The sequence below is a fragment of the Drosophila subobscura genome, chromosome A (assembly GCF_008121235.1).
Source record: "Drosophila subobscura isolate 14011-0131.10 chromosome A, UCBerk_Dsub_1.0, whole genome shotgun sequence".
NCBI lineage: Eukaryota > Metazoa > Arthropoda > Insecta > Diptera > Drosophilidae > Drosophila > Drosophila subobscura.
Window position 1 is genome coordinate 21375113 of NC_048530.1, and position 27310 is coordinate 21402422.

The 27310-nt window shown below is 51.3% G+C and overlaps 4 protein-coding genes across 11 annotated transcripts; 1 reads left to right on the forward strand and 3 right to left on the reverse strand.

The window, feature by feature from the left end:
- Positions 1 to 133: 133 nt before the first annotated feature.
- Positions 134 to 5903, reverse strand: LOC117892651. The gene is made up of 6 exons (XM_034799012.1): positions 5110 to 5903; positions 3203 to 3825; positions 2675 to 3134; positions 2208 to 2607; positions 1533 to 2130; positions 134 to 1499 (listed from the first exon to the last, which is right to left on the reverse strand). The coding sequence occupies exons 1-6, from the start codon at positions 5198 to 5200 to the stop codon at positions 486 to 488; spliced, it is 3186 nt and encodes a 1061-aa protein (XP_034654903.1). The 5' UTR covers positions 5201 to 5903; the 3' UTR covers positions 134 to 485.
- Positions 5904 to 12248: 6345 nt separating this feature from the next.
- Positions 12249 to 14969, reverse strand: LOC117892612 (vacuolar protein sorting-associated protein 4B). Of its 4 annotated transcripts, none has more exons than XM_034798989.1 (5): positions 14805 to 14969; positions 14201 to 14337; positions 13269 to 14127; positions 12981 to 13209; positions 12249 to 12906 (listed from the first exon to the last, which is right to left on the reverse strand). In XM_034798989.1, exons 2-5 carry the CDS (start codon positions 14334 to 14336, stop codon positions 12805 to 12807), a joined length of 1326 nt encoding a protein of 441 aa, XP_034654880.1. In that variant the 5' UTR covers position 14337; positions 14805 to 14969; the 3' UTR covers positions 12249 to 12804. The 4 variants fall into 4 exon arrangements, with proteins under 4 accessions (XP_034654880.1, XP_034654865.1, XP_034654872.1 ...); XM_034798974.1 differs by having other exon boundaries at positions 14201 to 14343; XM_034798981.1 differs by having other exon boundaries at positions 14201 to 14346.
- A 629-nt stretch (positions 14970 to 15598) lies between these two features.
- On the forward strand, positions 15599 to 22905 carry LOC117892487 (protein ELYS homolog). Of its 3 annotated transcripts, none has more exons than XM_034798771.1 (9): positions 15599 to 15780; positions 15928 to 16566; positions 16652 to 16959; positions 17023 to 17058; positions 17134 to 17389; positions 17449 to 17639; positions 17695 to 18504; positions 18562 to 22543; positions 22613 to 22905. In XM_034798771.1, the coding sequence occupies exons 1-9, from the start codon at positions 15705 to 15707 to the stop codon at positions 22693 to 22695; spliced, it is 6381 nt and encodes a 2126-aa protein (XP_034654662.1). In that variant the 5' UTR covers positions 15599 to 15704; the 3' UTR covers positions 22696 to 22905. The 3 variants fall into 3 exon arrangements, with proteins under 3 accessions (XP_034654662.1, XP_034654652.1, XP_034654644.1); XM_034798761.1 differs by having other exon boundaries at positions 15928 to 16506; positions 16540 to 16566; positions 17023 to 17389; XM_034798753.1 differs by having other exon boundaries at positions 17023 to 17389.
- A 144-nt stretch (positions 22906 to 23049) lies between these two features.
- LOC117892594 lies at positions 23050 to 27263 on the reverse strand. Of its 3 annotated transcripts, none has more exons than XM_034798944.1 (3): positions 27103 to 27263; positions 24419 to 25533; positions 23050 to 24352 (listed from the first exon to the last, which is right to left on the reverse strand). In XM_034798944.1, exons 2-3 carry the CDS (start codon positions 25350 to 25352, stop codon positions 23418 to 23420), a joined length of 1869 nt encoding a protein of 622 aa, XP_034654835.1. In that variant the 5' UTR covers positions 25353 to 25533; positions 27103 to 27263; the 3' UTR covers positions 23050 to 23417. The 3 variants fall into 3 exon arrangements, with proteins under 3 accessions (XP_034654835.1, XP_034654844.1, XP_034654827.1); XM_034798953.1 differs by lacking the exon at positions 27103 to 27263 and adding an exon at positions 26173 to 26342; XM_034798936.1 differs by lacking the exon at positions 27103 to 27263 and having other exon boundaries at positions 24419 to 26342.
- Positions 27264 to 27310: the final 47 nt, after the last annotated feature.

Below are 27310 nucleotides of genomic sequence, written 5' to 3' on the forward strand. Positions count from 1 at the left end.
GACTGCTTGCAAGCAGTGACGTTCAAATTCATTTCAGAGCCGCCGTAGGCTCAGTGGCGCCCACCCAACATTATTAAAACCCAATTGCTCCCAGCAACAAATATAAATAAAAGACGACACAAGCGGAGAAGGAGTATCTTAGAGTCGAGACACTCGACTGTAGTATTAATTCTTATTCGTAAATCTCTCACATTATAAACTTATACACTAAATCCACCGATTTGATTGATCTGTCTGTCGATCTGTCGGATCATATATATATTTACAGTGTCGAAAGTTTTGGTGCGCCGCCTGTTCTCGATATAAATTGGGGATGGATGGGGATGATGCGACGGCTGAGGGATGCTGATGGTGGGGATGATGGGGATGGGTAGCTTTGCGGGGGATCGGTGTCTGCCCCAGCCACGATCCGGGGATTGCATGGCGCTGCCAGATTCTCATATCACAAAGTGTTCTTCTTCCTGGATAACTGGTTGCCGGGAGCCTTATTGGAGCGCCAATGAGGAGGCTCTGCCTCGACGCCGAACCGCCCTCTCCCTGGTATGCTTCGATGCTGATCCAGACACCGAAACTGTGGTTGAAGCTGAAGCTGAGGCAGCAGATGCTGATGATGATGATGGTGTGGCCGACACAGGTGGTCGATAGGTGGGCAGATCAACGAAAACTGGCCGATACTCGGGCACCTCCGGACGCATGGACCGGGACTCCGAGTGGAGCATATTGGTGTAGTAGGTGACCTCATTCTCCTGTACCTTCCGCTTCTGCTGCTGCTGCTGCTCCTCCTGCTCTTGCTCTTGCTGCTGCTGTTGCTCCTCGTCGCTCCTCTGGGCGGAACGTGCGCGCATCAGCCGAAAGAGATTTCGCTGTTGGACCGCTGAGCGTCGAGCCGCCTTCTGGGCGCGTGTCTTCCCATTGCCACTGCCACTGCCACTGCGCGGTGTCTGGCTGGAGCTTGTGTTGTTGTTGAGAAAGGCGGACTCCTCGTAGCGGGGAATGTAGCGCGGCTTGCGCTGATCGCTCGCCGGACGTGCCAGCTCCCGGTCGTGTGGCGTCACGTTGAAGCCAAAGAAGCGCGGCGCCTGCACAGAGATCAGGGGCAGGAGCGTCTCGCGGGCATAGCGTTCGGCCCGCTGCAGCAGCTCGCCCAAGCGGAACGGCAGCAGCTGCACTGTTTGCGGCTCCTCCTGGCCACCAGTGGCGGAGTGACTCGTGTGGCCAGTGCCCAGCTGTGCCATCATTTTGGGTGGCGCCACAGACGCAGCTGCAGCTGCAGATGGCGATGGAGGGACAGGTGCGGCGGTCGTCTGTGCGAGCAGCTCTGGTGGGTCGCCGAGCTGTCGCAGATCCAACTCCTTGCCCTGCTTAACCCGCGGCGTGGTGGCCTTGAGCACCGGCTCCATGATCTCCTCCGTGGTGAGGCCGTAGTCCTGAAGATTTCGACCCCGATTGAAGGCCACCAGCCGCCTGTCCTTCAGCACGGGCTCGAAGATCTCACCCGCCTGATCGTGGTCCGGGTCCGGGTCAAGTACTGCCGCCGCATCCGACAGACTGCGACTGGACTCGGCCGCCTCGGCTGTCTCGTTGTCCAGCGAGTTGCCCACCAGGATGGGCTGCCAGGGCAGCTCGTCGCCCTGGTCGAGGGGATAAGTCTGGTTCTGGGCCAGCTTGAAGCTGGTGCCAAGATTGAAGATGTCCTTGCGCTGCTTCACGCTCTCCACGCCATCCACGGCGGCGGCGCTCAGGCCCGACTCCTGCACACTGGAGTCCGGCACATCCGTGCCCGTGGCTGGTGCCAGTGTGGCCTGTGGCTGTGGCTGTGGCTGTGGCGGCGGCTGGGTGGTGTAGGCGCCATAATCCTCCTGATTGTCCAGCTCACAGTTGCCGGCCTGCAGGCGCATGCGGACGGGGCTGCCGCTGCTCAGCTTGGTGGACGGACGGCAGAGGGAATGGCTGCGGCCGAAGCTGTCGGTGAGCACCACCTTGTCGATGTCCCAGTGGGGCAGGCCCTTGCTCAGCCAGCCGCTGTACGACTTGTAGTGGAGGCTCAGCGTGGTGGGGAAGCCCAAAGCGGGATGGGGCACAATAATCTTGGACACGATGTCGCCGGCAAAGAACTCAGCATCGTCCTTTCTGCGGGACACACAGAGAGGGAGCATGAAGCATGAGGAATGGAGCGAGAGGAAAGCAGGAGCGTCTGCTGGACTTACTCGGATATTTCAAAGGTCTCGTTGAGGCCACCATCGCCCTCGAGTATGGCTTCGAGGCGGCCGATGGTGCGCAGTGGCAGATCGTTGAACGAGTTGAAGATCTGCAGCTGGAACTGGTGGGCGCAGAAGGGCTCCTCCTCGCGTGTGAGGAGATAGAGCTGGCCGCGGCCCGTGGAGCGGTCCGCGTAGTAGCCCATGTTGCCGCACCTGGGCACACCGTCGGCGAGATCCTCGTCGTCCTGGGCGCAGGGGAAGCACTTGCCCTTGAGGAAGTCATCGTAGCTGGCACAGGGGAAGGCGGGAAACATGCAGCGCGGCGCCACCGAATCAATGAAGAACTTGTAGGCGCGCCGATGGTTGCACAGCGATCGCCCCTCCTCGTCCTCGGCTGCCTGTGCCGCTGTTGGTGGTGGAGAAGAATGAAGAGTGAGAAAGGATGGATAAGTGGGAAGAAGACCGAAGCTTACACCAAATAAAGTCAGTGACGGCGCCGACAAAGAGATTGGAGCAGCCCGTTTGCACGCGTCCGCCATTTGGGTAGTAGTCGACGTGGCCCATGGGCTGCCAGGAGCCAAGTCCGCCGAGAATGAGATTCTCGCCATTCGAATGGATAACATCGACAAACTCCGCATCGTTGCTGTCCAGTCGCACCTTTGGGTGTTGGGCCTCGAACAGTGGACCCGCCGGGTCCAGGCCCGTGATCCGCGAGAGGCCCGGTAGCTCGGCGCCGGCAAAGCCGGACACGTGGGCGCCCAGGCTGAAGCCGATGATGTGGGTGCGCATCAGATTGAGGCCCTTGTGGTGCTGCAGATTTTGGAGCAGCATGGCCAGCTGCTTGCCCACGAGACGCGTGTTGGCCGCTGCCCGCACGTAGTTCGGGAAGGTGGCCCCGTTCTCCCAGTCCACGCAGATTACGATGCAGTCCTCCTGCGCGTCAAGTGTGAGATTAACAAATGGAAAGGCTGACCACTGACCACTGACCCCCAACCACTTACCACTGCCATGAGAGCCGTCTTCATCTCGTAGATCCAGACGTGGGGACAGGCCGAGCCGAAGCCGTGAACGATCACCCGAACGGATAACTCGTCGAAGCCTTCTAGGTCATCAATGGACGGGGCTGGCTTCTTTTGCCCACCACCGCCACCGCCACTGAGCTTCTCCGTGCTGAAGGTTGCATTTGCACTCGAAGTCGAGCTGGAAGTAGAACCGGAACTGGACGATCGTCCGCTCTCGGGAGCACTCGTACTGGCTGAGGCATCGTTCTGCACGCTCTGGGCTTCCGACTCGCGCTTGGCCTTGCCGCGGAAGGCTGTGGTCATGTTGAGGAAGGAGAGCTCCATCAGCGGGCGGTCCGAGCGCTGGCGCGTCGAGTAGAAGTAGAACTTGGTATTGATCTCCTCCGGCGGCGAGGGCAGCATCTCCAGGTAGGCGAACGGGCCGGAATCCTCGAAGCAACCGAGCTCCCCGTAGCACACTCGCTTGACCGCCCGTTTCGAGCGGTGTCCATATCGCTGGCTCTCACGCTGTCGCTCCTCGTGCTCCAACAGCGAGTCATGCACGGCCTGCGACAGCTCCGTAAAGTTGCCATACGCTGCACGCCTCACTTCCTGGCCGAGCGCTGCACGTGGAGGGAGAGATTGGGGTGGGTGAGTCAGAGGCGGGACAGAAATGGAACTGAGGGGCAGGCTGCCTACATATCAATGGGGTTCTATGCATGGCAGTCACGTTTGCGGACTAAGCACATTTGATTTAATTCGATTTCGTTTGTCCAATTTGGAGGATTCGTCATCACATTGCAGGAATTTCAAATACGAAAACCGGCAACGGCTTCAGCAACTGCTTGGCACGCATTCCCTCTTGCTGTTCTGTTCTGCACTGCTTTGACGCGTGTACCTCTTGCCTGTTATGTTAAGTTGTTTTAACATTAACCCTGCTTGGATGTACCTCTTGTTCCGCTAACTGCTTGTAAGCAGTTGAAGATTGGGCGGCAAATACACATACAAAAGTAGCCACGAATTGTCATAGAAATTTCTTTAATGACAACGCGTAAATTATTTTAATTTTGCGCTTTTGAAACGCACGCCATGCGCATGACATAACACCACCATGGAACGTGTCCATGTGTCCGCCCAGTGTGTGTGTGTGTGTGTGTGACTCTATCTTTTTTTTTGTGCTATGTATGATAAATCGACGAAGCGTGATTGCGTTTTTAAAATACCCAAACTCTACTCGTACACAGCAAGCAATAAGCCAAAGCCCAATCCCAAGCCCAAAACTGAGTCTCCAGCACCTCGATACGCCACACACGTTGTTTGCTTTATAAGCTTCTAGTTGCTGGTGGATCGCATCCAAAAAAAGAATAGGGAAATCATAAAGAACAAACGGACAGCGATTAGATCACGCAAAAATCCCGAAAAGGTATTCCTATTCGCATTCATATTGATCAATTCTATTCTCTGGCCAAGTGCAACTGTCCTTGAGTCTGAGGAGGACGGGGAGATGCCAGTCTGCACTCCAATAATCCATACTCTTCAATGCATGGCTCAGCCCAAGGGTAAGTGTAAACGCTACTTAAATGGAGGCTTTCATTGGTTTTACCTTCACGACACACAGACTCAAGCAGGGCTCTTACACGAGCGGGTGTCTGAGATGTGAGATCTGAGAGGATTGTGCAATCGCTGAGCTGAAGTGAAGTTACTGGCAGTCATCCATTACTCACTACTCACGAAGCTGACACCCACACAAGTTAGCTGACAGACAGTTAGACAACCAGTGACAAAAAGTGATTCCATTCCAGTTGAAAGCGTTTTCGCATGAAGCGCTAAGTAAATTAGTTAATGTTCATTTTTTGTCTGTCTGTCGCTGGCAATTAGTTAATGGAGCCCGCGGGGCGTATACTCACCATTTCCATTTCCATTATCATTTCCCGTGTGGCATAGGCACAGCGATGCTGCCAGCAACAGCAGCAGATGGCACAGGCAAACATTCGGCATGTTGCCTCCGGTTGTCGCAATTGTTGCCGCTCTCGTTGTAGTTTTTATGCTGTTCTACAACGCTCTCTCATTGATCAAATCTCCGCGATGCGACACGACACGACACGACACGATCTTGATCTTGTCTTTCAATGGAATTGCTTTGATCTAGTGAGCATTGCTCTGCTTTCTGGCTGATGGTGATGATGATGTTGTTGCAGCCAACAACATTCGCTCGCACAGGTTTCTGTTTTTTGTTGTCTCAATGCTGTTATGCGTCTCGTCTCTTTCGCTTTGGTAATAGCGAAATATACAATAAACAAATTCACTTTCACTTATTTGTGAACCTGCCGGACAGCAACGACAAACCAAACCAGCACGAAGACACTGAAGCTGAGACCACAGCTGACGCAGACTTCAGTCGTTGTCGATGTCGATGGCAATGGTGATGGTGATGGTCTTTGTTTAGTGTTGGTGGAGTCGCGACTTTAACTATGACTATAGGTTCCAGTGAGTGTCTGACTCACTGACACTAAACCAATGCAGACAGTGTCGCCTCGATAAGCTCCCACTCCTCCAGCTTCCAGCTCCCAGCTACCAGCTCCAGTTTGAGTTTCAATTTCAGCTCGAGTCAGCTCTGAGGCGTCGGTGTTGGGTCCGTAATGCTTATTAGTTATTGCTTATTGGTTATTGCTTATTGGTTGCGCTGCGCTTGATTGAATTATGTGGCAGACGCAGACAGCAGCAGACAGCAGCAGCAGCGGCGTTGGCTTTCTCCCGACCGGGGAGAGCAGCTCCCACCTCCAATTCCGATTGAAAATCCAACTCCCAGCCCCAGTTAGCGACAAGCCTTAAAGCACTGCTGATTGATGGCCTGATTGATTGCTTGTTGTCTCGTGGCCGTCTGCAATCTGCAAGAAGAAAAGTTGAAGAAGCGGACGTCATATCTCTGTCAATTGTTTTCGAGCTACCAAATGGCGAATTGTATAATAGACTGCCGGCTCCCGGCTCTAAACAGGATATGTGTGTGGCTGTCTGTGTGTGCGTGTGTGTGGGCCATTGACCTTACACTTGACTGCAAAGCATTCTTCTTGAGGAGCGCATATCCCGCCTAACCACTTTTTTGCGGCTGCCTTGCCGCACATGTGGGTCAAGCAGTCAAAGCCGTCTGTTGGCTTTTGGCTAATTTACAGCCCCTCAGCCCCTCCGCGCCCCTCTGCAGGGGCCCAATTGGTGGGTCGGGGTCTGTGCAGATGGCGCAAAGGAAAGTGAAAACCAACCCCAAAACCACAAGCAAATGAAACCGAAATTGAAACCAACAACCAAAAACCGAAACCCAAACCCAAACACAAACACAAACCCAAAGCCGTGACTGTAAAGCTGCGTTCCCAGTCCATCGATTAACAAATTTGATTTTCAATCGTCTTCATTTCGCTTTCGTTTGGGTGCTGCGCCGTGAGCCGCCAATTAGCACTTGGCAAGAGTCTCGTCAGGAAACGCTATGAGGCAAGAGATTCGTAAAAGATTTGTGAAGATTTGCATCTGGCAATTGGACAACCACGACCACGATGCGGTAATCGTTGGTTGGACATGCAAATGCAACCAAGAATGGATTGGGCAACAAGCCAACAGAAACTTCAAACTGCAAACTGAAAGAAGATTCTTTGAAGGAAGATTCCCCGTAGGTGCAGACATCCTATAACACATAATCCATAGCCAGATGGTGCACCATTTGCTTCATTGCTATTATCTTTTGTGTGCCATGGGAAACTGATGATGGGCACCGATGGAAAGCTACATTTAAGTGCCGTTAAAGAAGGAATTGTCTGCCCTACACTTTGTCAGCGTCAGAGAGTTGACAGCTGATGGAATGGCAGAATGACAGACGGACGGACATTGCTTTCTGCTGAGAAAGCAGCAGCAGCAGCAGCAGCAGCAGAGACAAACGTCAAAATGGAAAGTAACGCACAAAAAGTATTCATGGAAATGCTTCTGTGACGACTTTCGCAGACTCGGACTTGATCTGAGTGCTGCTGTGGTGCTGTGTCTGGCTGGTGTTGGTGGTGTCGGTGCTGCTTCTACTTTCAAATAGATTAACCTAATTTGATGGGGCCGTGGGGGCTCGCTTTCAGCTCGCTCATTTTTGCAGCTCATTTTGCTCATTAAAATTAAGCGAAGAACGCGACTGGCCCCACCAGTTACCTACTTACAGCTCGTATGTATTTGTGTATGTACACACTGAGGTGGTGATGAAGATGTAGATTGAGATATGCAAGTCCCATTTGAATGGCCGCGGTGGTGGTGTCGGTGAAAAGTGAGACGTGCCAAGAATTGGCTGGGAAAGTGGCTCTGCAAATCGAATCGAGCGGGAAAACCGAACCATGCCAAAGAAAAGTGCAGTCCCTCTGTCCATCCAGCTGTCTGTCAAACCAGCCGTCTGCCTGTCTGTCTGTCTGCCCGTCTGTTGGTCTTTTTGTTGTTTTGCCTCCAGCCAATATGCGAGTTGGAACGTGAGCCAAGCGCATGAACAATGGTCACTTAACATTGCCAAATACCAGCCACAATGGCAATGCATTGTCTTCCCCCCTCGGTCTTTGGGTTTTTTTATGTTGTTCATCTTTGTGCAATCGAAATTCGCGTGAAGCGATTTGATTGATTTGTCAAGCTAAAATTTATGTACAGATATTTGATGGTAAAACTTTATGGAGAACACATCGGGAATTAAGCAATTTCTTGCTAAAGTTTTCTCAGGGAATTGTCACGATTTCTGCTCGACTTTCGGAGGGGAAAACTCTGAATGGAATCATTGTCGAACAATTAAAACTTGACCCAAAGAGTTGCTATTTCTTTTTTCTGTTTTTCTAAGATATCAAGGAATACCCAGAGCTATCCCTTCCCCCGCCAGAGACTCGTGTGTTGCAGCAAGTGTGTACAAGGGTCGGTGGTGGGTTTGGACTCACATCGGGGGCGAAATGCCACCTGCCATACAAAAGACTTGGGCAACGAACTTGCTCTACTACGTTCCCCCTGTCCCCGCCCCCACTGATCGCTTGCTGCGGATGGCTGATGGCTGACTCTTGCTGAATGCTGATTGCAGAAAAAGGCCAAAATAAATCCCAAAAAAAATCAAAAAACCAAAAGGAAAACCCCAATAAACGAAAATATAAATTTCCTTAGCCAATTTTCGCATGGCAGCAGCAGCAGCAGCCGCGGCAGCATGGAAAATAGTTGTTTCCTGTTTTTGTTGCAACGCGGACATGGGCCCAATGGCAGCGAAAAAGGGAGGAAGCCGAAGACCGAGCCAAAGCCGAACCAAAACCGAACCAATTTCAGCTGCAAGAAATATCAAATGAGAAAAGAAACAAAAACAGAAGCAGAAATAGCAAAGCAAAGCCAGCAACAGCCAAAAGGCATAAAAAGCAGCGGCGCATAAAATTTCCGCTCTGGTCTTTGGCAGGGGAATTGGTTCGTGCTGGCTCGTGTGGCTGATGGCTGATGGTCGGTGGCTAGCTCGTTGGCTTGTTCGCTTTGGTAGCCTGCAATTAGCTGTAGGTATTTCTCGTTTTGTGTATTCGATGCCCCAAGAACTTCCCCAATCCCCAAATTGCCGATGCATGGCACGAAAGGAGAACAGCAAAAAGCGAAATGAGCAATATGCCATAAATCAAATACGTTGTGGAAATCGCTGTGTGTTTGGTGAAGCCAACCCAGACTGCTGTTGCAGTGCAGCAATAGCCAACAGGCAGCAGGCGGCAGGCGGCAGGCAGCCCGCAACAATTACATGCACAGACAGACATGTATGAGTACATGCAATGGGCCAAGTACCAACAAGTGGCCAAGTGTGTGACACAGTTTTCGGGAATAACAATTTCCCAGAGACAGCATCAAGTTACCTGTTATGGTTCACGGCTCATAGAAAGAGCGGGAACAAAGCCACAACCGAACCGAACCGAACCGAACCGAAACCCAACCGAACAGAGAGCTGACCTAATCAGGCACTACGCTATATCATTTGCTGTCTTACGAAACCTTCTGGCCCACTTACCCAATGACAATGAGAAGCTGATTAAATATACCAAAAGCAGAAGCCAGAGCCAAAGCAGAAGCAACAAGAAGCAAGGTAGAAAGATTGTAATAAAAGTGCAGTCTGTAGCTCATATGAGAACAAGTGCACAAAGCGTTATGTGTACATGTGTCAGCATCCCACGATCCCTGGTATATGCTCAAGTTATCACCACCACCATCATCATAGCGATAAGCACCACCATCATAGCACACACACAATTAGAACAAAGATAATTTCTCGCTTTAATTTCAGACACCGTCTCGCTTGGTTGGCCTTTTGCCGCTGCCGAGAGAATGTCAAGAGCAGAAGAAATTTAATTGTTTTGAACTCATTTAATGGTTGCCTTTCTTTGGCAGTCAGAGGGAAAGAGAATCTTGTACAACTCTAACGAGCAATTACATCAAATGTTGCTGTCATCGCTAGGCCCGGGCAGTGAGTGACACAAAATTGAACATTGAACTATTTAAGTATGAGTGTAATTTAGGGAAATTTTCCAGCATTTAGCAGTCATAATAGCTATTTACATTTGCATTTGATTTAATGCGAGTGGTAAACGCTAAACGACCTTGTTCCGCAGGCCAAATCGATTCGGTGGCCATAATCCACACTCAACAATCAACAATCAACAATCAAAACTCAACAATCAACAGAAGCAGTCAACAAGCAGCCGCTGACAGGCGGCAGGCGGCAGGCAGGCATTGTTCGCTATGGTTTCATTATGTTTGTTCAGCATCAAATGCAATACAAAATGGAAAACATGGATATTAAACAAAATTGACAAGTGCCGCAGGGCAAAATAAACTTTAAGCTTGAATTAAAATAAATATATTTTATGGTCGTTGCTGGCGTCGTGTCGCGTCGCATCTCGTCGCCTGGCATTGATGGAATTTGTGGGTATATGCAATTTAATTGTAAGCGCTCACAAATTCAGTCAGAGTCAGAGTCAGAGATTTGTTGTGTGCGCTTAGTGGTGGTGGTGGACCTAAACTTTAAACTATGTACATATATGTATGATGGTTATGTTGTTGGTGGCTGTTTGTTGTTGCTGCTGCTGTTGCTGGCGACGACAATTCGTGTCAATGTCAGCGTGATTTTAGTTTTTCTGATCATATTTGTGTTGTTGGTTTTGTGGCTGCAGCAGGGTGCAGGGGCGGGCAAACAGGTGTTCGTCTGATCTCGTCTGCAAACAAGTTTCATCTCATCATGCATAACATATGCCGCCGCGTCGAGCGCTTGCAACTGCAAGCAGTCAAAGCAGTTCAGCCATCAAATGCAGTGCCTGCAAGCAGTGCCACAATGAGAACATTATCTTTTATCTTTTACACAGTCAAGCGGTTGTCGATTAACCTTCAATGCTGCAAATGGATATAGATTTTATGCTGCCACATTTATTAGCAGGGAGATGGGATGTTCTCGGGGTTCTGGACTCTAGAACTTAGAGCCTTAAGTTTCCTGGAGTGGACTGCCCTCGAGTCTACGGTTTATATCTCCTGTGGAAAGGCTACCGAACCGAATGCAGGTGTTCAAAAACTTGCCTCCAGTTGCCCTGCATCCTCCTGTACCCCCTGTATACTGAAATGCAGGCAGCAGCAGTTAATAAATCACTTGGACAGCCACTCGCATGTTTGAAATGTTTTCAAAACTGACTCTAATGGAAATATGCACTTCAGAAATAGTTTTGCCAAACGGCGAACGAGTGACACAGAAACAGAAACGGAGGCAGAGACAGAAAGACTGGGACAAGAGACTAAGGCAAAAACAATGAAACAATGCGAATAGGCGTGGAAATGGCGAAAATGAGAAACAGCAACAAAATAAAAGCTGCTGCTTCTTTATCCACCTCATCCGCATCTCCTCTCTTCTTCCACCTCTTGTACAATTTTTCATGTTTTTTTTTTGCTTTTGCTTATTTTGGACCCGGCTCACGGTTTCACTTGAAGCGCGTGAAAGTTGCGCTCTTTACCACCGCCGGCCGAAACAACAAATGAGCAACATGGAAAAAAAATGCAAACAAAAAGCACACCGGAGAGGAGCCAGCCATCAGAAGTGGCCCAAAAGGCCAGGCCCAGGCCCAGGCTAAATCAAAAACCACAAATTAACCAAATGACAACAATAAAAAAAACATGCACACAAAATAAAATCAAATAAAAACAAAATCCACAATAAAGCACATCGTTTACGCACTTTTTGTTGCAAGTACTTCTTATTTTTTACGCCTGCCACACAATGTTGCGCAAAGCGCACGCCGAGATATCTTTTTGCCGTATTTATGACTTTTTCCTCTCTATTTTTATTTATTTTTTTGTATTTTTTTTAGCTCTTTGGGCAGCACTGCAGGCAGTTTTGGTGCATTCACGTAACGGGACTTTAAATGCGGCGCCAGATAAAACGAAAAGCGCGAACCGAACTTTGTGGCATCGCAGCTGGAGATTGACTGAAAGCCCAACATGCAAGACCGAGTCGAAGCAAGCGAAGAGCCGACGCAAGCCGCAAAGAGCAACCCGATGCCAAAGAAACCGAACGCCTGAAACGATCGCAGAGAGAGACAGAGATAGAGAGAGAGAGAGGTAGCTGGTAGATCGATCTGCTCTGTGCGAATGTAGTTTACAAGGTGAGAGGCTATCTGCAGAGCGGCCTCTTTTGGAATGGCACAATAACCAAACCAATGCATCATCCTGCTCCCTGTGGCTCTCCGAAATGTGGCTTATCCGAACTGGAGCCGTCGCTCTACGGATGGTTTACCTCTGATTGGATATACCTTGACCTAGGAACCCAATGCATCATGCGAATGCAATTTCATAAAAGCGTTCTCTGGATATCTCGCTAAGAGTTTATCAGGACTAACCGCTAACAGCTGGCAGGGGTGTTTCACACACTGGTTAAGGAATTTTAAATTCTACATAGAATAATGGATTTCCTGGGCTAATTTGTGCTTTAGGTCTCCATTAATGAAGGTTCTAGTTAAATGGCAGAAAATGTACATTCTGGATTGGTACAGTGCCGTACAGTATACACTTTTCGTTTATTATTCATAAGTTACATTTGAATTAGGTTTGCTTGGTTGCTTGAATTGGTTGGCTTCGTTCACTACTTGTATTTCTTCATTTGCTGATCACTTCTGCGGTATGGGACATCCACACATGCACTTACGGGCAGAACACACACTGTCAAACACGTAACGTTCGTCGTGTACATGGGGGGTGGCACGGGGGATGGACCTCTCTTCTATTGCTTAATATTACGAGTACAAAAATACATTGACTTTGTTATTACAACAACATCAGGCTGCTTCTGGTGTTAGCCATCTCTCTGCTCTTGCTCTCCTTTACTCTCCCTTTCTTTCTCTTTCCTTCTCTCTCTTTCCTTCTTTCTCCTGCAATCGCATTGAAATTTGAATTAAGTTCAACCGTACATACATATATCGCTCGCATATCGTTTATCGTAAAAAAAAACAGGTAATGGAGAGCCCGAAGAAACGTGTGTGTTGAATTTATGCAATAGGCAACAATTAGAATTAGCTGGTGGTGCTGGAGTGTGGGCGGAGAATGGGGCTCTAGCCCTAGCCCTCCTGTCCAAAGTCCTCTGTGAATTTGCGTAGCTTCTTCAGATCATCATCGTTGACTGTGGGTTTCGTGCGCGACAGCGACTTCAACATGTCGCGCTGCACACACAAAGAGTTGAGCAAACAGAATGTGAGAAGTGAGAGATTATTGTGGGATTTTGTTTGATGCTTACCATTGTTACGGCCGGCTCGAAGAGCTTGTCGCTGGGCACATCTATCCAGTTCATTTCGACGGCGCCCGCATCGCCTGGAGAGCATGGGATAAGCAGGTCATCGACGGTCTCGTCCTTATTCGTGGGACTGGGTCCCGTCACCTTCTTGAAGTGCGTGGCTGTTTGAACCTTTCGCACGGGCTCCATCAGTGCATCGCGCACCACAATCGAGATATCCGCGCCCGAGTATCTGAAAATACAGCGTCCAGTTAGATGGTTCTACGAGTCTGCAAGGATGTATGCACCCACCCTTCGGTTTTGCCAGCCAGCTCCTTGAGATCCTGCTCGGTGAGGACGTGTGTGGTGTTGCCCAAGTGTATCTTGAACATGACAAGGCGGGCATGCGCCTCCGGCAGCGGAATGTAGATGCGCTTCTCGAAGCGTCGCCGGATGGCAGAGTCGAGTACCCAGGGTATATTGGTGGCGCCCAGGACCAGGATGCCGTCAGTGTCGTTGCCCACGCCCTGCATCTGCACCAGGAACTCGGTCTTGATGCGGCGCACACTGTCGTTCTCGTTGTCGGAACGGGCTGAGCACATGGAGTCGATCTCGTCGATGAATATGATCGATGGCTTGTGCTGGCGAGCCAGCTCGAAGAGATTCTTGACCAGCTTCTCGGACTCGCCCAGCCATTTGGACATCAGGTCGGAGCTGGAGACGGAGAAGAATGTGGACCGGTTGGCCTCGGTGGCTACTGCCTTCGCCAGGTAGGACTTGCCCGTACCGGGTGGGCCGAACAGGAGGATGCCCTTCCAGGGTATGCGCTTGCCGGTGAACAGCTGTGGGAACTTTATGGGCAAGATGACGGCCTCTTTGAGGGCCTCCTTGGCAGCATCCAGACCGGCCACATCGGACCACTGCACCTGCGGCTTCTCGATGACAATCGCCCCCTCCAGCTTGGCCTGCAGCTTCTTCTTCTCCGGGTCATCGTCCTCGTCATCGCTGTCGCTCTTCTTGTCCTTGTCATCCTTGGAGCTGGACTCGTCGCCCTCCTTTATCGGTTTCTTCTTGCCCTTCTTCAGGTACTCCTTGAGCTTCTCGGCCCGATCCAAATACTGCAGACACTTGGCTCTGATCGAGTCTTTGGCCTTCTCGCCCTGCGCCTCGTCTAGATGTTGGTAGAGTAAAGAGCGTGGAAATGAGCGCGTCCCCAAACTGGATCGATTTCGCGGACTACTCACACTTAATCGTATGCAGAAAGTACTCTACGCCGTGCTCATAGAGGCGCAGTGCCTCTGCATAGTTCTTGTTGCGATCCTCCTCGGTGGCCTTGGTCACCAGATCTATGGCCTTCTGCAGTGTGGTGCCGGATGCCATGCTGCTGCTGCAATAATTAACACAATCAATTATGGTTGAAGTATTTTACTCTAGCCGCAGTGACGTCATAGGGGCAGTCTTTAATAAAAAGGGGGCGGGAGCTGCGTGTCTTATTGATTTTGCTGGAGAAACCCAAAAGGAGGGGTCTGCTCCATCAGGTTCAACTGCTTCATCGGGTTTTTTTCCCGTCTTGTTTTTCTGCTGCTGTTTCTCTGTCTGCGGTCTGCTGATGGCTTGTCCGAGATTTTTTCCATCCATTTAATCCGCTAGCGATTCTCTGGCCGAGTACCCTACCAGAGGGTCACAGAGTCAAGGGGTGCTCCTGTTGTGGCGCTTCCCCGCACAAAATCGACCTTCTGTGCATGACTAATGCAGCGCTTTGGACAAAAACAAATTGCATGACGAAGGCGGGCGGGCGCCCATAGCGGGGAGATATTTTTGTTGATTCGTTGGTTGCGCATTACTCACATTTACGCTGTCTGTCCGAGCTGTCTGGCTCCAAATCCCGAAAACTAAACTCTTGCCGCTCACAGGATGCAGAGGGTCGTATGCTTGGGGGCTGTTGGATATTGGATATGCAGCTGGGAAACAGAAATAGAAGTATAAACTTTGTTGGAATTTGCGAATGACGACGTCCTCGACCGATACAATTTATCGATAAGATATACCGAAATATACCTTCTCATCTTCAATACCGTAATCATACCAAATCCTGAATAATTGTCTGCACTTTAGATGTTATATTTGATATTACTAGCTAGTTCAATCAATTCAATGGACATGGCATCACTCACGTAATGTTTTATGCTAGTTTTGTTGGTTGACCTTTTCAGTTTTAAATTTAATTTTTAAGCATTCCAGTAAAATTAAGTTATGAAAACTAGCCAATTTTTGGGATAATTTATTGATAAATCGGATAAAATTTTGGTTTTAGCGCTAAGAATCCTAACAAGCTAGTAATATAAATTTTTTTTTTTTATATTTAATCGCTACAGCGAAATTGGTTGGTCGCAGAGATGAGTCCGCATTGACCAGGTACTTTAGTTTTGTGTTGAATATTATAAAAAGTTACTGAACATTTTGAACTCAAAAAAGAGTTGTTTGCCGAACGAACGTAATATAAATTAGAACATCAAAATCGAGACCAATGATTTAAGATTTACGGTATATTTGTATAATGGGTAGGTAACGTCGGTATATTTATAAGGCTAGTGTGGTATATTTTGAAAATGAGAAGGTATATTTCGGTATATGGTCACACTTCACACACCGGCACAACTCAATTGAAATGTCAAAATTTGCCTAAGAGCTCCGACTTAGTTATATTTTTACTTATTGTTTAGTGTGCGCATAAGTTTTATAGTAAAAATGGATTGGTTCGAAATGGAATTAGATGAGAAACGAAGCTCAGCAGACCGCGGAATTCTTGTCCACGACGACCGCAGTAAGTACATAGAACACACATCTATAGACACACATACAAAGCGTGGGATAGCCCACGGACTGCGGTCCACAACAATTTGTAGACTTCTTGCTTTTCGCCATTTATAATTTTTCTGATGTTTCATGTTATAATCCTGCCTGCTTGCAGCCGATTACCTTGGTGGCATCATCTATGGCGGCCAGTGGGGATGGATGACAAACAGGTACGCTAAGGACGCCATTCTGGTGATCTGTACGCTGAGTGAGGGCAACCCCATTATGGGTCACGTATTCTGGAGGGAAGACGAGGAAAACGGTGGCAAGCGCTGCAGCATCCGCTGTGTGGAGGAACTCTTTCCGGGCCAAAGCGACGGCATGACACTGCTCGCCGTCTGCCTGGAGACGTGGAGCGACAAAGAGAGCCAACCCGAGAACTGTGACAAGGCCCAGACACAGATTGCCATCCTCTCGACACAATACAGTCAGGTGCTGCGCTACATCGACCTGGATGGCCTCTACTGCAGCACCCTCACATTTCTGGACACCCGAATCCGCCAGCGCACGCGCCTCCAAAACTTTGATGGCTGCCTGGCGGTGGGCACCGTTTCGGGAGCGGTTCTACTCTGCGATATAAAACGCAGCGCTTTGATTACAGGTCGCAGTCAGAACATAAGACTCCCACGGAGTGAGATCGACTGTGGCCAGGTGATCCGAAGACACTCCTCCGAGTGCTCCATGGACCAAATAAACACTTGGCTGCAGGAATGCCCCAACGACGGCCACTTGGCAGTGGAGTTGAGTGAGGATGGTGAGTGTTAGTTGTGTTTTTCGATGATTTTTGACACTAATTTCTAATTTCAAATTCCTTCTTTGATTAACTTTCGGCGGCACAGTGGCCAAGGGCGAGGTGCGTTGTCTCATTTGCGTTAATTCCATCACTGGCATTGCCGTTGGCCTCAAGGATGGCCGCATTGTGATCTACGATCTGGAGAGTTTTGACATTACCCGTGTGATACGTCCCCCGGGGGACTTGGCTTGCAGTGTGGAGCGACTCTGTGACGTTGTGCCGCCAGATGATCCCAAGCCGTGCCTCTTCATATTCGGCGTATACAGTGGGGCCAGCAATACGACCGCTCTGCTCCACTGCATCCACTACAGACACTCCTATGCGGATGCACAGAGCAATGAACTCTACTTTAAGGTAAGCAAACATAAATCGACATATTTCCCCACTCACTCTGTGAACTGCCTGCCACTTCCACAGAACTTTAAGAGCTCCGAAACGTGCGCTCGTCTGATGCTCGATGACGGCCATATCTCAGTGCTGGGCTGCACAACGGCCTCGACATTCAGCTTTTCGGGCGACAATGGCACCCTGCTGGTCATCATCGGCTGGTACTCGCACCAGACGAAGACGAACAAGCTGGTGCTCTTCGACATGAATCAGTGGTACAAGGACGAGATGCCCAACTGCCTGCATCTGCTCGATGAGAAGCCCTACTTTGTGGTCGGCTACACGCTGACTGGCAAGGACCCAGGCCTCGGCTTTCACCTCAACGCCAGATCAATTAAGCATTTCATATCGTTGCAGCGCTACGACGAGCACTTCTATCCGAACTCATTGACCTTTGGTAAGACACTAACTGAGCATCTGGGCAAAGAACACTTTTAGAGCATCTTTTTCGTTTAGATTTGTTCCTGCTCACCGCTAGGCGTCACCAGTACCATGTTCACGTGGGGTCGCAGCATAGCTTTCTGCGTAAATTGCAGGGCCAGAACGCCACAATATTTCTGTATGCGGACGACACACACGCGGATATTGTACGCCTGCGTCTCATGCCTCAGTTCGGTGAGCTAAATCCCGATGCCACATTCTCCAAGGTAGGACCCATACATACCATCCATAAATTGTACTAATGTTTCGTCTCTTTTTTAGCGGGCCATCTATGAGGAGATCCTGTCGGTGGCCCTCGAGCATGGATGCATGGGATTGCTGAAGAATTGTGCCAAGGGCTGGATCGATGGCAGCTACATGTTCAACCTGTGCATTCCCACAGAACTCACACTGTTGACCTTCACCGCCTGGATTGTGAAGCGCGCCGCCCAGACCAAGACGCGCTGCTCGGAGCTGTGCGAAAGCATCTTTGACTACGGCGGCTATCCGCTGGACGAGCGCGAGCGCAAGGAGCTCAAGGCTCTCAATGGCCAGCTGGGCAATTTGGACAACCTGCAGGCGTTCATTCTGAACTTGGGCAGGCGCAGGCTGGCGCCTGCGATCATCAGTGAAATCGAGGATAATGCACAGCGGATTCGCACATTTTACACCTATCAGCGAGTGCTTTTGTTCTTCATTGAGTGGGGACTGTTGCCAGAGGGTCAGCAGGAGCATCAGCCTTCGGCTCTGGCTCAGCTACAATCTATCTACGTCAATAGACACACGTCTGTGGATGATCTTCCATACATCAATGGCCTGCTGCGTCGCATTGGCCAGGAGACGGGCAGCGGTGCAGCCGTGGCCCTCATCTATCCACCACGAACACTGCACTTTCTCTTGCATTTGATGTTGGCGTTCAACACCGATTTGGACAACAAGCACGAGGTCATCTTGTATCTGCTCTACGATCTGGATGTTGTCCAGCCGGCGGGCGTGAAACTTAGCGACAGATTCGAGGCCTCTTTCGGTCTCAAAACGCAGCTCGTGACGCGTGTCAAGTCGCTCTGGCACCTGGAGCACCATAATCGTGATGTAAGTTCTGACTTCAGAGTTTATGGAACATCCAATCTAATATCTAATCCCATGCAGGAATGCATGAAAGAGCTCTCGAGCTCATTGTGCCCGGATAGTCCATACCAGAGCTGGCATGTGGAGCTGCTGGTGAAGGAGCTGCTGGCCAAGGGCGCCATTTCGGATGCCATGAGTGTGGTGTATCGGCCACCGGGTCCGCTTGCCTCGCTGACGCGCTTGAAGGTGCTCATGGCCAGCAAGAACATACCCGAGGCCTTTGAGTATGCACGCCGCAATGACGACGATGAAACGGGCCGCCCGCTGCTGGAGTACTTCTTTCGGCAATCGATTGAGATGCGCCAGTTCAAGGCGCTGGCCCAGCTGTGCATGCGCGACGCGGAGGAGGAGCTCGCCCTGCACCTGCTCAGGGAGTGCAGGACACCGGTGACGGACAGCGTTCAGTTGATTTTGCTGCTGCAAAAGTGCAAGTACATTGAGGCGGTCTCCTTCATGGATGAGGTGGCCGCCGAGCGGGAGATTGCCGATGAGTCCAGCCGTGCCATCATCTATGCCTATCGCTCAACGATGAATCCCGTTTCGCAGACCCTTGCCGGTGATTATTTTCGCATACGCGAGAACTTGGACGTGGCGCCGGCAGAGAACGTGCATCCGGTGCCCTTTAGCTGTCAGCTGGCCAGGGACTATGCCAGTGGACTGCGGGGCGGCGTCTTCCAGAGCTCTGCCCTCGGCGCACGCTGGGCCACGGTCAACAGCACGGACTCGGCGCCAAAAGCAAAAGGACCAATGCCCTGCCACCAGGTGCCCTTCCTGCGGAGCTCGCTGTACGGCCTCAGCCAGCTGCCACATCGTCGACGCACAGTGCGCCCCGTGCCCCACCAGGCGGTGGAGAAGCGTGTACGCGAGCAGGAGGAATCTGAGCTAACTGTCGGCACCGCCACCCAGTCGAAGATCCTGCAGCCATCGAAGCGCCGCCGCTTGCTGAACGAACAGCTTGTGGAGGGCGTGTGCGACTTTGTTGGGGATAAGTTGAATCCCAAAACGGACCAAGACCGGAACGACGCCGAACAGCAGCAGCAGCTGGCCAATGAGCTGCTCCAATTGCCGTCGTATTTGCGTCTCAAGAGAACGCCGCAACAGCCGAAGACGCCGCCGGTGACCATACTGAAGCGTCGAACGGCTCTCGAGGCAGTGGAAGGCACGCCGCCGATGGCCACATCAACGTCCATGGGGGAGGCAAAGCGATTACGCTTCATGCCGCCAAAGCCATTGCCAGGCCATCTCTCTAACGAAGCCATGGAGGTGGACAGCTTGTTGAATCGCCAACAGGCAGATGAGGTGGACTTGGATGAGGATGAGGAGGAGGAGGAGGAGGAGACTGACGAGATCATTGTAGAGATCGAATCGGCAAGTGATTTCCAACGCCCCAACTCGAACAGCAACCAGTCGTCGGAGGAGGAGGAGGAGGAGGATGAGTTTGTGTCGCCCCTAACTTCTCCACATGTTTCGTTGGTCAGTCCACGACTGAAGGTAGCTCCAGAGCCAACACATGCGACGATGGTCCAACCCATGGCTCCGCCGGCTGGACCCCAGCCCCGCAGCTCGCTCATTCAGGCGGGAAGGAGCGAGAGCAGCAGCGGCTTTGGTAGCTTTGCCTCGATCCTCACGGCCGAGACGGCATCCCACGAGTTTGTGCCCACTGTCTGCTCCTCGAAAATGGGTGCACAGTCGACATTTTCCATTGGTGCAGCCACCGCCACCGCCAGCGCCACAGCCACCGCCAGCACCTCTGTGAAGATCTCTGAGCGTACCACCATCTGCGGCGAGATGGACGAGACGGAGCCAGAGTCAGCCACAACGGACTGGTACTCGTCGCCGTCGGTTCGGTTGGAGGAGCACGAGCCGGAGCAAGAGCACCAAGAGCTACAAATGCTGGACACCACTCTGGGCATGTCCACATACGATGTGACGGCACCTGAGCAGCGGGAGGAGGCGCATTTGCTGACCAAAGACGAGGATGATGATCATGAAATGCAAGTGCAAGTGGTGGAGGTGACCGACGAGGAGGAAGAGGAGGAGATTCAACTAGAGGAGATCGACGACGAGGACGAGGAGGTGGAGCAGGAGCAAGAGCAGGAGGAAGAGGAGGAGGAGGAGGAGGAAAAGGACCCAGGACTAATGGAGGAGTATCTGCAAGAGACGCAGGATGACGATGCCCAGCTGGCGGCGAGGCCCAGCAGCTTGAATCGAACCTACATGGGCAGCTCCGATGATCCGCCGCAGGAGCGCAGCTCCTCGCCATCCCTCAGCCTGAGCAGCATGTCGTGCATGTCCTCGGCGCACTTCATGCCGGAGATGATGCAGAGTGGCGATGCCATGTACTCCATTGTAATCGAATCCACGGCCTCCGTCACCACATCGCGCTCGGTCACGCACACGCACACGCCCACCTCCTTCCTGCCCAGCGACACGAACGTATCGCAGAACTCGAGTCCGCGGGCAACGCGCGGCACTGGTGGCGATGGCTCGCCGCCCGCCCTGTACCGGGCCAATAGCCTCGAGACTGTCGACGATCTGGACACCACCAAGGGCTCCCTGGAGGAGGAGGAGGAGGAGGAAGAGGACGATTGTGTGATCGCCCTCGATGGTACTCGGGTGGGCGGCTATGTGGCCCGACCCACGCCCCAATCGGCGCCATCCAGCAGCGCCGAACTGTTCGCCTTCAAGGACGACACGCAGAAGGAGCGCGCCTCCGTGGACGGTCCCTCGCTCTCCGTTGGAGCCACGGCCACATCTCCATCCATTGTCATCCTGGACAGCAGTGAGGATGAGGCCGATCAAGAGGATGAAATTATGCTCGAGGTTCAGGCTGAAATGAATGCCGAGTCCGAGGCTGAAGCTGAAGCTGAAGCCGAAACCGAAGCTGAAGCCAAGGCTGAAACGGAAACTGAAGCTGTAACATACTTAGATTCGGATTCGGGATCCGATTCTGTATCAGATACCGGCTCCGGTAGGCTCTTATCCATGTCACCATCCTCGACGGCCTCTGGATCCAGTTCCACTTCAAAGTCCTCAACCATTGGCGCTGCAGCAGCCGCCAAGAAGTTGCCGTTGGCACCGCTGCCCGAGATTGCGGAGGACATGGAGCTTGAGCTGGAGATGGAAGTTCCCGCAGACCACGAGGAGGAATCTGAATCAAAAGCCGAGCAAAAGGAGGAGCAGCAGGCCGAGAAAGAACCGGAGACGGTGGCACATGATGACGACTCCAAGCAAAGTCTCACGTTGGCCTTCTCTGACGATGAGGAGGAACGTGCTCCTACAGGTGCAACCGCCGCCGCCGCAGCTGCTCCAGTTGCCACACGCGCGCTTCGCCCACGCGCCAAATCTATGAACAGTCCAGTCCCGCCAACGCCGCCAAAGGCCACGCTACGCGTGCGCCTACGCAGTGACGACTGTCCGCCCAGTGGCTCTGCAGGCAGCCTCGACCGAGCCGTGTCCACGCCACCAGTGTCCACTCCGAAGCGTCGCCATGCGGCACTGCGCAAGTATTCGCTGGAGGTGATCGACGAGCAGAAATCTCTGGGCTCTGGTGGCCCATCAAATGTGCGTACGCGTGCGCGCACCCAACTAAGCATGGAGCGAGAGCCAGAGCCAGAGCCGGAGACGGACACTCAAGCTAAATCGACGCGCAGCAAGCGAGCCCACTCCACGGCTCCGCAGTCGACAACCACAACAAAAACTGAGCGCCGGCAGAGTCGTGGCGCCAGCGAGCCACCCGTGAAGTCAACAAGCAAAAAGCGGACCAGGAAGCGAAGCACAGCCGAGGAGAAGCTGCCCGAAGCTGCCGAGCTGGCGTCAGTGCCTCCGGTGCGACGCACCAGCCGACGCCTCAGCTCGGGTCTAAGCGATCATCAGCCGTCGCCCTCGACCACCCCCATACCGGAGACAAGTGGACGCGAGCTACGTCCTCGTCGCATTCGAACTGATTCGGATTCCGTATCATCGCCCGCCACTCGAACAGCCACACCAACGCCAAAGCAGGGTAAGACTTTATAACACTGATAACTGATCAATGATCACTGATCCTTTTTGTTATTTTGCTCTTTTCCAGTGAACAGCGAAGCCAATGTGCCCCTCAAGAAACGCGGGAGACCTAAAATTATGGATGAAGGCGATGGCAAGTCCAAGAAGTAAGTTTTAGGAGAAGATGAACCACCCCGCAACACCCACACACCACAACCACGAGCAGACATTAGGGAAACGCTTGTATTATTTCATGGTTACCCCCCGCCTCACGCGATGGGGGCTTACGTTTTGTTTATGTTATAGTTTTATTGACCGAAAATTGCTAAAATTAGCGGGAGAAGTGTTTCGAAATGCAAATAAAGAGTTCCAATTGATGGTCTTGAGAATGTATTTAAATCGCGTGCCGTTTATCGATATAGTTCATCGATGTCGGAAAAAAACCACAGTCTACGAAACAAGTTGCGAGCAACATCGTTTTCGCTGAAGCTGCCAACTCGTCAAAAGCAACTGCCACAGTGCGTCACCTAGCGACGGCAAATGATTTGTACATTTAGTATGTAAGTACACATGTAGTTAAACGAACGGTACGGTACTTTACACAAATGTTAAATTTATTGTGTGGCGCCCACTTGCACCCAAGAAAGGAACTAAGCCAAACAATGTGCGGGTAAAATTTGAATTTAAAACTAAAATTAATTTACTTCCAAGTCGATACTTAAGGCTATATAGATATAGATATTTACAAATATATACAGCAATTGTTATTTTTCGGCAAGAAGGGGTTCCAACGTTGTACGGTGGTCGTGGTCGTCTACGGCTATGATTCTACCTGCTAGCTAAAGACTAAAATCAGTGATTAATATCAGTGGATTGGGGTTTGCTGTGACCGTCTAGACGAGCGTGGATAGCTCGTGCAGTGATATTGTGATGTTGCTCATGTCGAGCGTGGGCGGGATGCCCGGACTGACTGACCCGCTGGCCTCGCGACCCACCAGACAGCTTCCGGCTCCCCCGCCGAGGGGCTTTGGCGTGGGTGGCGTGGCCGTAGATGGTCGGACAAGAAATGAGGAATTGATGGCTCCGCCTCCACCAGCACCTCCACCGCCCATAATGTTGTTGCAGAGGAGGGGATTGAAGCTGCCGTGCGAGTGATTCGGTGAGACAGGCGTCACCGAGGTAGGCTGCAGCATGCAGGCATGTTGGCCCTGGTACAGGGCCTGCATTTGTGGCTGGACCAGTGGCGGCGGGGAGCCAGCATGGAACTGCACTGGCGACAGGGTGTGTGGCAGTGGCAGCTGGGCGGCTGAAAGCAGCGACATGTTGTGTGGCAGGGATCCCACAAGAGTCCCGTGCAGCGGGGCGCTCCGATAGCTAATGGTCTTCTCCTTCTGCCACACAAACACATTGTGGACCATGGCGCCGCCACAGAAAACGATGCCCACGCCAATGAGTATGCTGGTGATGATGGCGGGCGTCGAGTGAAAGTGATTGAAGGTGTACAGGATGATGCCGGTGAGGAATACCGGTATGGAGATGAAGAATCCGCTCACGGCGCACGTCCGACTGGCACTCGACTTCTCCAGATACTTGTTGTCGCGCCCCTCGAAGGCGGGCGAGCGCAGCTTGACGGCAAACAGGAACTGGATGGCGCACACGAGCAGGCAGCAGAGATTCAGCGAGAGGGAGAGGGCGCACAGGGCCAGTGTCACGTCGTAAACAATAATGAAATCCTCGCTGCTCACGCCCCTGGACAGGGCATCGTCGCGCCCATTCGGCGAGATCTTTAGCAGAAAGATCAGCGAGAGCAACGCCAGCAGCAGGGAACCTGAAACAGATTAAAGGCGGACATCAGGTCAGATGGTCAGATGGCAGTCTCTCGACTGGCACTCACTCAGGCAGAGCAGACCCAGGCTGGTGAGGGCCTCGCGCGGCGATGGTCCTGGCTTGGACAGTTTCTGGAGCATCTGGGGATGATTTCCCGTCAGATTGTTGCAGTTGCTGTAATTGTGCTGCTGCAGTTGGCTGAGATGTTGCGGCTGTGACTGCGACATCGGCGATTGTGGCTGCATCAGGGAGTGCGACAATTTCGGCTGTGCGGGCAAGGGCAGTGTCTGTTGCTGCTGCTGTTGCTGCTGCTGCTGGTGGCTGCTGGCCAGGATGTGCTGGTTCGTGTAGGTGTGATGGTGCAGGCTCCCATTGCTGTTGCAGTGTCCATTGGGAGTGAGCGGCGTCAATGGTGTCAGCGGTTTCAGTGGCGTTGGCGTAGTTGGCATTGCAATGTTAAGAAGATTGGAGGAGGCTCCATTTGCCACGCGGCAACCGCCATTGAGGAGCGTGCTGCAGGTGGACGCATTCAGAGCGGATATGTTCAGGGGTTGCGGCTGGGGCGGTCGCAGGTGAATGTTGCGTGCCGTGCTGGCCAACGCCAAGGCAGCTGCTGCGGGCGTTGGAGAACCTGCCCCGACTGCCGCTGCCGCTGTCGCTGACCCAGAGCCATTTGTGGTGGTGGTTGTTGCCGTTCCTCCTGCCGCTGCTGTTGCTGCTACCCCTACTGGAACGGAGGGTGTGTTGTTGCCGCTTCCACTACTTCCGTTTCCATTCCCATTCCCATTCCCGTTGTTGTTGTTGTTACTGCTGCTGGTGCTGCTGTTGGCACAGACTGAAGCGGTGCGCAGCAGCTGTCCATTGAGCGGCAAAGCGACTGCAACCGCTGGCACGGGCAGTGGGGCGCTGATGGAGGCGGGGAGAGTGGCGGTAGCGATAGCGGTGGCGGTGGCGGAGGCGGAGGCAGAGGCACTGCTCGCATTGGAGGCGTGTTTCAGCATTTCCTGTAAATTAGCTTCAAGTGCGGTTCAACGCTCGCTAGATGGCGCCACGATTGCATCCGACTCTGCGGCGCTACACATCCTGAGCGGAACGAGCAGGTGGATTATATGGATAGATGGACTGATGGATATGATGGATTGGATGATTCACCAAATAAACCAAAGATGCAACGATTTCTATCTGGAATGGAATTTGAATCGTATGAAAAACCTCTGCAGTTTTCTTTTTCCTTCTTTTGCTGTACTTTAGTACATGCCTTTTCCACTTTCCCATAAATTATGGCATTAAAAAATATGCATTAGTGTGGGTATATTGAGTAATTAGTTGGCGGAGAACTTTTTACAGAATTAACTCTTGTGTTTAAGCAAAAGAAAAGCAAAAGGAGAAGAGAGCTAACTATTCTCTCACGCTGTTTGCATCGAAATGGAAACTTCAATGGAATGAAGCGAGATGCCAAGAGTGGCGCTGGTGCCCTGTAACGGTTCTTCTGCCTTGCAGTGGAAATATCACAACAGCAACAACAACAACCACAACAGAGAGAGAAGTCATGCATTAGGATCGTTTTGGTTCCCACAAAACTGCACAGATTCTATGGAACTTTGATTTCAATTACTCGGAAATTACATGTGTGTGTATGTGTACATATGTACATATATTCTGCTGAGCAAACGGTTTTCGTATCTTTACACAATTTATCACAATTTTGCACTACACAAAAAAAAAACACAATCAGTCGCGGGATTTATACAAAATAAAAACCACACACAAAACAGATAGGGAACGGAAAATTGCAATTACCAGGTTGTAAAACAAGTTTACCTCGCTGTATTCTGTTTTTGGTGTTTCTTAATTTCCTTTCCGCCTCTTGGCCTGGCCTGTGACATTTACATGGCGGCCATTCTCAAATCACAAAACAAAAACAACCGAAGCATTCCGTTAATTGGCAATGAATGTGGGTTAAATCAATTTTTAGGCTGCCGCATGAAGACGTCTCCAACTCCAGTGCCAATACGAAGATTAACCAAACAAAACGAAACATCGCCGCCGCGGCCGTTGAGTTGAGTTGATGAGGCGTCGAATGAACGATGTGTATGATGATTATTGTATATGTTGTAAATGAATGGATATGGGATATGAATATTTTGAAAAACATCAACAACCAACGGCCGAATGACAACTACGACTATCGGTCGGGGCGCGTAGTCCGCGTCGCATCAGCCGCTGATTCTAGCCGCCGGGGACCGATCCGATGCCAGCTATTCGCACAACCAGTTAACAAGTGAACGGGCGGCACGGCACACAGACGAGAATGTGCAGGTGAGCGAGGGTACGAGCCAACGGCAGACACCACAAAAATACCAATACCAGTGTGGATGCCAATCGTTGCCACAGTGGACAAAGACCAAGCTGTAACCTGATTGGGTGCCACGCCATGGCAAGGAAGTTGCGTTGCCCGAATGCGGCCCACTGTGCAACAAACCTGATCGGCACATGCATACGCACACAAAGACACAGCTCCTGTTACACACAAACACACATACACTGATGCACAGGTAAAGAAAAACGATACAAGCAAACGATATCAATGGTCGCAACGGCTTCCAACTTGCTTAGCCACATTCCACGAGCTATAGCTCTGGGCCTGGAAGGGAAGGCTGCTGTCGGTTGTTTTCTCCATCTCCTTGCATACCACACATTTCTCATGGCATAGTACGTGCGATTATTTCGTATGTAAATTACATGCAATACCTTATGTTTCTACGATCATAATGGCTGGATGGAAGCACCACACACAGTGTCTTATCAGTAATTAACAAACATAAATGTAAACACCAAACTTCCACTTGACCAGGTAGAATTTCCTTTCAGTTGGATTTAAAATTTCTAATGAATTTTCGGCCAGTGCTGCAAGACGATTTTACAGTCTTGTTAAACGTTCCATTTCGATTTCGCACAA

Excerpts from the sequence above, each read along its gene's own strand:
- LOC117892651 (XM_034799012.1), bottom strand. The coding sequence starts at position 5,200 with ATGCCGAATGTTTGCCTGTGCCATCTGCTGCTGTTGCTGGCAGCATCG. Across the intron at positions 2,608-2,674 it reads CGTCACTGACTTTATTTGGT|CGGCACAGGCAGCCGAGGAC; the intron begins GTAAGCTTCGGT and ends CACCACCAACAG. Across the intron at positions 1,500-1,532 it reads GCAGTCTGTCGGATGCGGCG|GCGGGTGAGATCTTCGAGCC; the intron begins GCAGTACTTGAC and ends GACCACGATCAG.
- LOC117892612 (XM_034798989.1), bottom strand. The coding sequence starts at position 14,336 with ATGGCATCCGGCACCACACTGCAGAAGGCCATAGATCTGGTGACCAAG. Across the intron at positions 13,210-13,268 it reads CTGGCTGGCAAAACCGAAGG|ATACTCGGGCGCGGATATCT; the intron begins GTGGGTGCATAC and ends CTGTATTTTCAG. Across the intron at positions 12,907-12,980 it reads TCGAGCCGGCCGTAACAATG|CGCGACATGTTGAAGTCGCT; the intron begins GTAAGCATCAAA and ends TTGTGTGTGCAG.
- LOC117892487 (XM_034798753.1), top strand. The coding sequence starts at position 15,705 with ATGGATTGGTTCGAAATGGAATTAGATGAGAAACGAAGCTCAGCAGAC. Across the intron at positions 15,781-15,927 it reads TCTTGTCCACGACGACCGCA|CCGATTACCTTGGTGGCATC; the intron begins GTAAGTACATAG and ends GCCTGCTTGCAG. Across the intron at positions 17,640-17,694 it reads CCGATGCCACATTCTCCAAG|CGGGCCATCTATGAGGAGAT; the intron begins GTAGGACCCATA and ends TCTCTTTTTTAG.
- LOC117892594 (XM_034798944.1), bottom strand. The coding sequence starts at position 25,352 with ATGCTGAAACACGCCTCCAATGCGAGCAGTGCCTCTGCCTCCGCCTCC. Across the intron at positions 24,353-24,418 it reads CCTGGGTCTGCTCTGCCTGA|GTTCCCTGCTGCTGGCGTTG; the intron begins GTGAGTGCCAGT and ends AATCTGTTTCAG.